We start from the raw sequence: 11,269 nt of genomic DNA, 5'->3' as shown, positions 1-11,269 counted from the left end.
GTAGCTAGGACATTGGACTTAGAACCAGGAAGACCTGTATTCAAATTCTGTTTTAATGTTTAGTTTTGTGACACTGGGCAAGTCACTTAATTTCCTTGTGACTCTGTTTCCTCATTTATGAAAATGAAAGGGGACAGCTAGGTAGTACAGTGGATAAAGCACCAGCACTGGAGTCAGGAGGACCTGAGTTCAAATCCAGCCTCAGACACTCACTAGCTGTGTGATGATGGACAAGTCACTTAACCTCAGTTGCCTCCATAAGTGAATGAATGAATGAATGAAAAATAAAAGGTTTAGACTTGAACTCTAAAGTCTCTTTCAGCTTTAAATCTGTAATCCAAGACAAGATTAAATCTAAATTAAATTAAATTAAATCAAATCTATTAAGACAAGAGAGAAGCTTAATGTGCTTTATATTTTACCAAGTGTTTTCCACATACATTCCTTCATTTATTTCCTCCTAATAGCCCAGTGAGTTAGGATCATAGATGTAGCGATGAAAGGGATCTTAGAGGCCATTTTCTCCAATCCCCTCATTCTGTAGATGAGGAAACTGAGAGCCAGAGAAGAGATGGTTTGCTCCAGTTTTGAAGGTGACAAGGCAGGCCTTCTTAACCCCATTGCATTGATGAAGAAATGAAAGGGGGAGGAGGGAAGGAGGGTGAGACAAAGAGAGATAAATGCAGAGACAGACACAGAGAAATGGAGAGATAGACACAAAGAAAGAGATGGTGGAGGAGGAAAGAGGGAAGAGAGAAGTCGAGAAATGGAGAGACAGAGAAAGAGTTGGTTAAGGAGGAGGAAAAGAAGAGAGAGAGGTAGAGAGACAGAAACAGACAGACACAGAAAGAGGGAGGAGAAGAGAAAGGAAAAGAAAGAGGGAGAGGGAAAGAGGAAAGAGACAGAGAGAGAAAGACAGGGAAATTTAAGTGACTTACTCAAGGTCACACAACTAAGAACAGAGTGGAGAAAGCAATCCCTTGCCCCTCCCTTCCTTTCCATGATGCTGAAGTAGAATATGCTTAGAACTGTGTAGCAATTTCAGAGTCTTGAAAAGGGGCTACAGACCCATAAATGATCTCTTTTGTGGTTGTTAGCTAAGTAGAGTGGGTTAGTAAGTGGGTCAACAGAACCAAGGTTGTGAGTTCCATTCCCACATGGGTCAATTAGCTTCATTCTGCTCCTGGGCCAAAGATTTCATCCCAACCCCAGGTATCTCTGAAGTGGAACTGGGTGTGATACCTCATTGCAAACCCATCCTCCTTCAACTTAATTCTTCAGTAGAATTGAAAAGAATCTCAGAAGTCACCTATAGCCAGCTCTTTCTCTTTACCAATGAAGAAACCAAGATTCAGAGTGGTTAATTTGCTCAAGGTCACATAACTAATGAGTGGTGGATGGATGACTCAGAGTCTGGTCTGACTTGTCTTGCTTTCAACTCTGGCTGTTGCCTTTTTACACCATAGACATTTCTCTTTAGCCACTCCAATTGAAGAAGCCAAACCAACCAATATGGTAACCACATCTGACAGTGAAATGCCATGCTCCAAATCTGTCTTCCCCACCTTTTTACTAAGAGTGGAAAGGTGCATTTCCCTCGCAATTCTTCAGGACCAACTTTGTTCATTAATAGTTTGTTGGAGTACCATTGCCTTTTATTGTTTGTGTTACTGTAGTCCTTATATGTCGTTCTCTTATGCCAATAAATAGATTATAAGTTCCTTAAAGTCAGGCATCCATGTTTAGTCTTAGTTTTATATCTCCCTCAGCTTTCTCCGGTTCAATAAATCCAATTCAACAAATGTTTATGATGTGCCTACTATGTTTGAGGAACTACGCTCTCCCCAGGGGATAAAGAGACAAAAATGAAACACTCCCAGCCCTCAACAAGCTTGCATTCTACTTAAATAAGAAGATAGATGTTATGTTCTATGAATTTTTCACACACCTAGAATATTTAGGATGAGTATTTGCCTGTTGATTATGTGAACCTGTACCTGTGCACCAGTTACGATTTTCCAGGACTGCATTATTTTTTGACCATGAAGAGTGTAAGGAGAACAGTGATTTTTGTTGCTGGAAGGAATGCAATACCAAGTCTTTAGGCCTTCCCTATCTTTCAAGTCTTGCTGATTGAAACACTGGAGTATTGTTTTACATAGATAACTCAATATTCACATTAGCATCATGGGGGTAAAAAAGAGTTGAAAGGGATTTTCTTAAACTAAATAAAGGTCTGAACTCAGAGAGTGAAGTTTTAGGCATAATCAAAGGAGTTCAAAAGGCAAATTTAACCTAAGCCTCAGGATTTCTTCCAAAGATTCAACTAGCCCTGGCTTTGGGGTTTAAATCACAGAAGATAGTTACCCCCTGAGGCTATGTGCTAAAAAAGCAGGGGGAAAAAAACAAAACAAAAAGACTTCCTCCATTGGGTGGGAACAGAAAAAAGCTGTATGGAGGTAGCAATTTTGCAGAATAACATCAGGTGGTGCCAAAGAGCTGTCTAGAGGCCGGGTTTTTGCAGCTCAGATAGCCTAGCACAGTAGCACCAGGGCAGGCTAAAGATATTACTAGAGCAGCGTCTCCTTAGAAGAACCAGCCAACAGCATTTTTGGAGGCAGAGGATTTCTAGCATCCTTCTCAGCTGATACAGCACCATTCTTGGGAATGCAAGTTGCCTCTAATTATCAATATTCTTTATATACGTACCCTCTCCTGCCCATATCACCCTGGTCACACATGCTCCCACACCTGTGCTTCCAATACTAATAATAATGACTAGTATTTATATAGTGCTTTGTCACTTTGCAAAGTTTATCTCATTTCATCCTCATAGCAACCGTAGAAGGTAGGTGCTATTATTATCCCCATTTTAGAGGTAAGTCTCAGAGAGGTTCGGCAACTTTCCTAGAATTTCATAGTTTGTGTCTGAGGTAGGATTTGAAATTTGGGGATTTCCTGATCGCAGATATAGCCACTCAATTTTGCAAATACAAGACGGAGGAAGAATGGCTAGATAATAACAACAATAATAAATAGTACTTATATAGTGCTTTAAGGTTTGCAAAGTGCTTTACAAATAATAATAGCTAACATTGATATAGGTGGCTAGGTGGCCCAGTGGATAGAGTGCAGGGCCTGGAGCCAGGAAAACTCATCTTACTGAGTTCAAATCTGGTCTCAGACACTTACTAGCTGAGTGACCCTGGGCAAGTCACCCTGTTTGCTTCAGTTATCTCATCTGTAAAATTAGCTGGAGAAGGAAATGGCAAACCACTCCAGTACCTCTGATAAGAAAACCCCAAAAAGGCATCATGAAGAGTCAGAGACATCCGCAAAGTGACTGAACAACAACATTGATATAGCAAGTACTATGTGCCAAGAACTTTACAATTATTATCTCACTCATTTATTGAGGCAGACAGAGATTAAGTGATTCACCTGGAGTCACACAGCTACTAAGTCTCTGAGGCCAAATTCGAACTCAGGTCTTCCTGACTCTGGGTCCAGGGTTCAATCCACTGTACCACCTAGCTATCCCATTCCCTATTCGTGTTCTCTCTCCCATTGTACTATAATCTGAGGGAGTCTGTGCAGATAATTTTGTTGTCATTTATTCCAATACATTGCTTAATTAGAAGTCTTCTGATTTTCAATAATTTGTCCTCTGATTAGTATGGTACAAGGAATATTGGAGGAAGCTTTTTTTTTTTTTTGCTTTTTTTTCCACGAGGCAATTGGGGTTAAGTGACTTGCCCAGGGTCACGCAGCTAATAAGTGTTATGCATCTGAGGCCGTATTTGAACTCAGGTCCTCCTGACTCCAGGGCCAGTGCTCTAATCACTTCGCCACCTAGCTGCCCCTGGTGGAAGCCTTTATGCTTTGTACGCTACCAGGGGCCCAGATGGATTTTTCCTGTTCTCTCTTTTTTACTCCCTCTGTAAGTCATTTGATAATTTCAGTATTGAGGTAAAGGATCTCCCTCCCCTCTCCTCCCCTCTGCTGAAGATCCTGACCCTGAAGGATGATGAATGTACCCAGGTACCGGCAAGAGAATCCCAATTTCAGAGACAGGATATGGGGTTAAAACTTGTTTTTATTGTTTGAAGGAGAAAGAACAAGGAGGGGTTGGAGAGATGTGGAAACAAAGGAAAGGAACAACTCTGGTTCTGGGGATGGGCCCAGAAAGAAACTTCTTCCTCAAGCTGTGGCTGCACATAGTTTCTAGTAGGGGTTATCATAGGCATGCTTCACAATGGTCAGGATGGCTGGCCACGTCTCTTCAGCCGTGGGGATGATCTGACTGGCGGGCAGTAAGAAGCCATAAATTCCAGTGTCCCGCAGCTCAAAGGAAAAGGAATACTTGATGTCATGCTCATAGGCCCAGTCGATAGTGATCCCATTGGCCACATCTATGAAAAAACAGGCCGAGAAAATTAGGGGGAGGGGGGAGGGGGGAGGGGAGACAAGACAGTGTCAGATGTGGTTACCATGTTGGTTGGTTTGGCTTCTTCAGTTGGAGCGGCTAAGGAGAAATGTCTATGGTGTAAAAAGGCAACAGCCAAAAGCAGGCAGAGTTATGGATGGGGCTGATAAACAGAGGAGAGACTAAAGAAGGCAGGGATGAAGGACTGGTAGGAACACTGAAGGCAATCAGGATTTTCACTCCTCTTATGCCAAAGAGCTGGTAGTGAAAGACTGGAATATTGTAAAATACCTACATAAAATGGAATATTCTAGAATATTCACAATATCTCAGAAGCATGTATACATACATACATGTATTGTGTATACATACATATGTATGTATGTGTACATATATAAATTGGTATGTGTGTGTTTTGGTGTATACCTACATGTGTATGCATGTATGTATATGTATATATAAACATGCACATGTGTATAGAGTATATATTATGTATAGAATATATATCTATAGAATATAGAATATATATGTAGAATAGAATTTCCTTAAGAGCAGGGACTGTTTAATGTTTGTCTTTATAGCATCAGTGTCGAGGCCGTAGCCTAAAAATTATTTATTGGATTGAACTGGAGGAAAGGTGGGGGACATAACAAAGATGAAACAACTTGGTCCTTGCCAGCTAATTAGTGGGGTGTAAGACTAGACAGTTAAGTGACTTGGCTAGGGGCTATAGCAGCCCTGCAATCTCAAACCCCTTGCCTGACAGCCGCCCCCGGGGTGGGAAAGAAACACCTGCACTAGGGAATCTGCCTCCAGAAGAACGCGCAGGTGTGGTTGCTGCCCTGGGGAAGGCTCACTCACAGATGGTGCTGATGGTTCTCCCATAGACATACTCGGTTCCATGCACCTGGGAGAGAGCTTCCACTGCCTTGCGAGCGAGATTATGCTGCCAAGGAAACATCACAAATGTAAGAGGCAGGAGCATCGGAGGAACTGGAATCATCCTCCCGCCGGAGAGCTGGAAAGGTCTGGAGAGGCTAGATGCCTATAGAACATCTTGTTGTCCTTTGGTCACTTTAGTCACGTCTGACTCTTCGTGACCCCTTTTTGGGGTTTTCTTGGCAGAGATACTGGAGTGGTTTGCCATTTTCTTCTCCAGCTCATTTGACAGATGACGAAACTGAGGCAAACAGGGACTTGCCCAGGGTCACACAGCTAGTAAGTGTCTGAGGTTGGATTTGAACTCAGGTCTTCCTGACTCCAGGCCCAGCACTCTATACAGCTGCCCCTATAGAACATTACTTGGGGAAGAAAAGATTTAAGTGGGTACAGTCTGCATGGGGCAGGCAGAGAGCAAGCATTGGCCCAGAAGGCAGGAGGCTTAGTTCTAGTTGCTACCCTGGGCCTCAGTTTCCTCATCTGTAAAATGAGGGAGATGGACTTAATGATCTCTGAGATCACCTCACGAGGGAGGTGAGCTGATGCTTCTGGCTTTAAAACCCCACAGTGCACTTTCTGATTCCAGAGGATGAAGTCTGTGATGACACTCACTGCTTTAACCCTGGCTCTCTCCTCGCGTGGCCAGAGGGTGAAAGACACACCGCACAGAACTCACACAGTGGATGTCTGACAAATGTCCAAGGGACTTGACTCCAGGTGACCCAGGTGCACTTTGGAGATCATCAGAGTTTGTGGATGCCTCGAAGAGGACAGCGCTCTACAGCCTCTGGTCTTGGCCTTACAACCTCTCAACCAAGGCCTCGGGGAATCCTAATTCCTTTGTTTCACTGGCTGAAGAAGGTCCCAGGCCACCTAAGAGAAAGAGGTGGGACCACCCTGCGTTGCTCAGAGAGCTTGGGAGCTTCTAGGAGATGAGGTCTATTCCCTTCCCGCACTTCACAAAACAAAGGAAGAATGGGGTTCTCTACACATCTGGGTCCTCCCTGACCACACAGGATCCCCGAATCACGTGGCAACAATGAGGAAGGAGCCTCGGCTCCTCCAACCTCCCAGTAAGAACAGAGAAGGTCAGCCCAGAGCCTTCCTCCCAGGAAGGCTGCACCTCCTCTCCTTTCGTGGTTTGGTTTCCCTGTATCAGCCCTCCAGAGTCCTTCTTCTTTCCAGATCTACCCAGAAGGGGAAACTGGTGAAACGCACCCACCAGGACAAGAGCATAGACTTCCCCTATTATTCCCCACGACTGTGGCAAGAAGTCATGCTGTTTGAACTGCAATCTGCAAATGTTTCTCCCAACTGGCCAAGGTGGTCAGTTGTTACTTGGTGAATGTGCTGTACCTGGTCCAAATAACTGGGCCTGTATCATGTGGTTAAGTACTTCCTTATCAAACAATTTCCCAATCCTTCACCACAATGTATTTGCCGCAGCTGTATGTGGGCCAGTGAGATCGGATTACCAATTTTTCTTCACTGGTTAGTTTTGTCTTTCTGTTCAGTGGATGGAGAAGCAAAAGACAAGACTTCTCCTCAGGTCAGAGATCTGGAACCGGAAGGGACCTTAGAGTCCAAACTCCCCATTTGATGGAGGTGGAAACTGAGGGCTAGAGAGATTTAGTGACATGCCAAGGTTACACAGCTAGTAAGTGTCAAAGGTTGGATCTGAACCCAGGTCTTCCTATCCATTACGTCACTATTCCTGGAAGAGCCAAAATCCAGCCTGTATGTTCCCTTGGTGGATAATGCTTGGTGAGGCCTCTGACCTCACAATGCACATGGTTTTATAATTCTCCAACGCACTTATCGTATAATGTTTATATTTCTGTGTTTAATACATTTTAATGTCTTCCCTCACCTCCTCCAGCTCCCCAAATAAAACCATGACTCCACAGGGTAAAGGAGTGTATCTTCTTGGTACCCTCCCTGGCACCTAACACAGTGCCCCCATACACTCCAATAACCTGGTGAATCTGTGATTGCTTCAATGTGGGCATTCTAGCCAACAACGCATCTCACAACCATCCATGCCTGATCATCCTGTCAATCAGTGAGTATTTATTAAGCACCTACTGTACACCAGGCCCTGTGCTAAGCATTGACCCGTGTCTAGTGTTCCGAAAACAAAACACTCCTTCTCTTGGACCTGGGCATTCTCTCTGGCTATTCCCCCATGCCTGGAATGTTCTCCCTTCTCCACTCCAGCTACTGACCTCCCTGGTTTCCTTTAAGTCCCAACTAAAATCCCACCTTCTACAAGGAGCCTTCCCTAACCCCTCTTATTCCAGTGCCTTCCCTCTGTTAATTTTTTCCCATCTATCCTGTATATAACTTGGTTTGTATATATTTGTTTCCATGTTGTCTCCCCTATTGGATTATAAATTCTTTGAAGGCAGAAACTCTTTTGCCTCTTTTTGTATCCCCACCATAGCACCACTTAGCACAGTGCCTGACGAACAATAGACACAATAAATGTTGATTGATTGATTGATTATTGATTGATCATCTCTAAAACTCCTGTGGACTTCCTTCTATAGCTTTGTCAAGGGAGGGGCACCCATCGTGCCAGGGGACTTCTGAAGCTCTCTTCACATTGAAAGGATGTTAGTGGATACTAGTGGACCATGGGGACTGTCTACAAGTTGTCTTTCCCTCTCTCTACCTGTCTTGTCCATTACTGTTTTCTGTCTCTGAAGCCCACCTCTCATGAATCAGCCCTGTTAGTTTCCTGTAATTCCAATAATATCTTTCCTCCTAGAACTCTTCCTCCTACCATGCACAGAGCAGAGTGTGTAGTCAGAAGGCTTAGGTTCAAGTCTCACCTCTGATACTTATTATCTCTGTGAATTTGGGCAGGTATCTTTAACTCCCTAGGCCTCAGTTTCCTCATCTGTAAAATAAAGGGGACGGGACTAGCTGGTTTCTAAGGTTACAGTGAGTTCTAAATCCATGATTCTTTGAACTGTATAAGGAGTCAGACAGGGTGGGAGGACAACTTCCACATAGGATGTTTGGGCCTTTATCCGACGGGTTGTGGAGTATCCTGTTTTCTGTTTTTTGACAGAGGGTGTAACACCCTAGGAAGGCTGTCAAATAAGAGCCTTCCCCATCTGCTCTGGGAGGATGGTTCTCTCCACCCCACCCCACCCCACCCATACAATAGGGGAGGAATATTACCAGTTCCTCATTATCAGGAGTAGGTTCCTTCCTGTAGCCATAGGGATACAAAAGCATCTGGGAATAGCTGTGGATGGAGATCAGGACCTTGAAATGCTTGTGCTTCTGGATGAAGTTGGCGACAGAGGCCACCTCTGGCTCAGAGTGAGGAAAGGGCCCGTGGTAAGTCTCTGAGCAGGGGTTGTTGCTAGAACCAACACCTAGAAATAAGTCCCCCACCCCCCAAAAATGCAAATTATAAAGTTGTAGTCCCGAGAAGCAGTAGTGTATAGTAGAAAGAACTCAGAAACTATTATGCTATATGAAACAAACAGGGGAATGGTTTCAGAAAACCTGAGAAGACTTATATGAATTGATGCAGGGTGAAGTGAGCAGAACCAGGAGAACACTGTACATAGTAACAGCACATTGTAATAATCAATTGTAAAAGACTTAGCTACTCTGATCAATCCAAGACAATTCCAAAGGACTCACAATGAAAAATGCTCTCCCCATCCAGAGAGAAAACTAATGAACTCTGAGTGTAGATTGAAGCATACTTTTTTCATTTTTCTTGCTTTTTTAATTTTTTCTTTATTTTTCTAGCTTTTTTTGGCAGCATGACCAATATTGAAATATGTTTTGCGTGACTCCACATGTATAATTGATATCATATTGCTTGTCTTATCAATGAGTAGGGGAGTGGCTGGAGGGAGGGAGGAAGGGAGGGGATTTGGAATTTAAAATTTTTTTAAATAAATAATTTATAGTGAGAAAAAAGAAGGAAGGAAGGAAGGAAAAAGAGGAAAGAAGGAAGAGAGAGAGGAAGAAAGACATAAAGCAGAAAGAAAAATTAAATTAAATTAAGAAAGAAAGAAAGAAAGGAGGGAAGAAAGAAAGGAAGGAAGGAGGGAAGAAAGAAAGGAAGGAAGGAAGAAAGGAAGGAAGGAAGAAAGAAAGAAAGAGAAAGAAAGAAAAGAGGAAAGGAAGAAAGGAAGGAAGGAAGAAAGAAAGAAAGGACAGAAGAAAGGAGAGAAGAAAGAAAGGAAGAAAGGAAGAAAGAAAGAAAGAACGATAGAAAGGAAGAGAAAGAAGAAAGAAAAAAAGAAAGAAAAATAATAGGCAGAATTTGGAGTCAGAAGACCTGGGTTCCCCACCTGGCTATGCCAGTGATCCGTGTGACTTTGGGCAAATCACTTTAGTGTTGGGCACCTCAACAGCCTCATCTGTAAAATGAGGTGGCTGCAGGCAATGATTTCTGAGGTCACAGGGTCACAGAATATCAGAGCTGGAAGGGGCCTTAGGGGCCATCTGGTCTAATCTAAACTGCAGAGAATCCCCTCTAAAATACGCCTGACAAGTGCTTGTCCAGCCTTTGTTTGAAGACATCAATGGAGGAAATGATTTCCAAAGCATCCCATTCTAGCTCTTTAGCCTATGATCTAAGACCTTGAACACATAACCCAGAGAAACTGTCAGGGAGGTAGGAATCTACTTACTTGGCAAATCAATGGCCCAGCTTGGGAGCTCCCTCTGCGCGTCCCTGTGGACGTCACAAAGAGCCTCCCTCCAAGAAGATTAGGGGCTCCCATCATCCCAGCTAATCCCAGTTCCCTATTGAGTCAGAGTAACACCAAAGAAGACCGCTTTTGATGACCCCCATCTGCTCCTGATCATTTCTTCGCGGGGAGATGTCTAAGTTCATGGTCTATTGGGCACAGGGAAAAGAACACCAGCCTAGATATCAAGACGCCTGGGTTCCAGTCTCAGCTCCACCAGTACTGGCTGTGTGAACCTTTCTTGTCCTCATATCCTCCTCTGTAAAATGAGAGGGCGGGGCTAGATAGGCTCTTAAGTTCTTTCCAACTTTAAAAATCAATAATTCTAAATATTAGAGGCAGCTAGGTGGCACAGTGGATACAGCACCGGCCCTGAAGTCAGGAGGACCTAAGTTCAAATCCGGCCTCTGACCAAACACTTGACACTTACTAGCTGTGTGACCCTGGGCAAGTCAATTAACCCCAACTGCCTAAACAAATAAAAAAAAAATTCTAAATATTTGAGAATGTAAGGTAAAAAAAAGCATAAGCCCAGCTACTAGGGCTTAGAGCACAGTTAGAACAAATAATTGCTCACACATCTAAAGGCTTTTCCTGACAAAAACCTGTGGGGTGTATAGGACAAGTATTATCCCCATTTTACAGATAAAGAAACCGAGACCCAGAGAAGTCTTGTGACTTACCCAATGTCACATAGCTAGTAAGCAACAGAGTTAGGGCTTGAACTGAGATCACTCACCTCCCCATTCAGCACCCTAGGTTGAAGTGAGATATATTATCTTTTTTATAATTACTTTATTTATTTTTTAGTTTTCAACATTCACTTCCATAAGATTTTGAGTTTTAAATTTTCTTCCCCTTCCTGTCCTCCCCCCTCCCCAAGATGACATGCAATCTGATATAGGCTCTACTTACACATTCATATTAAACATATTTGAAGTGAGATATTTGTAAAGCACTTAGCACATAGTAGGTACTTAATAGTGCTTTGCACATAGTAGACACTTAAAACATGCTCATTCTCTTTCCTCATCCACTGTACCACTCTACTTGTAAGGGCTCCAGTTCCTTAAGATTTTTAATTAACTTTATTTTCTCTACTTATGAGAGAGTATAAATTATTCCAATGTGAGCCTTCTTCTTAATTGCTCTTCCCATATTCTCTTTCCTTTCTCAT

At 43.2% G+C, this 11,269-nt stretch overlaps 1 protein-coding gene across 2 annotated transcripts in view; it reads right to left on the bottom strand.

Annotated features, from left to right (window-relative positions):
- Positions 1-4,087: 4,087 nt before the first annotated feature.
- The window catches only part of LOC114028137 (carboxypeptidase A5-like), a 23,115-nt gene continuing 15,933 nt past the window's right edge, over positions 4,088-11,269 (bottom strand). The window contains exons 9-11 of one of the 2 annotated variants that reach the window (XM_027842346.1): positions 8,555-8,754; positions 5,288-5,372; positions 4,088-4,412 (exon numbers count right to left, since the gene is read on the bottom strand). In XM_027842346.1, coding sequence (XP_027698147.1) covers positions 4,225-4,412; positions 5,288-5,372; positions 8,555-8,754 — 473 coding nt within the window. In that variant the 3' untranslated portion in view covers positions 4,088-4,224. The remainder of the gene's footprint in view (positions 4,413-5,287; positions 5,373-8,554; positions 8,755-11,269) is intronic. The other variant, XM_027842347.1, reaches the window with a different exon arrangement.

Source organism: Vombatus ursinus, unplaced genomic scaffold (assembly GCF_900497805.2).
Source record: "Vombatus ursinus unplaced genomic scaffold, bare-nosed wombat genome assembly UNPS02014870.1, whole genome shotgun sequence".
NCBI lineage: Eukaryota > Metazoa > Chordata > Mammalia > Diprotodontia > Vombatidae > Vombatus > Vombatus ursinus.
Note: the sequence above shows the minus strand (reverse complement) of the source record. Positions and strands in the feature narration are given on the sequence as shown.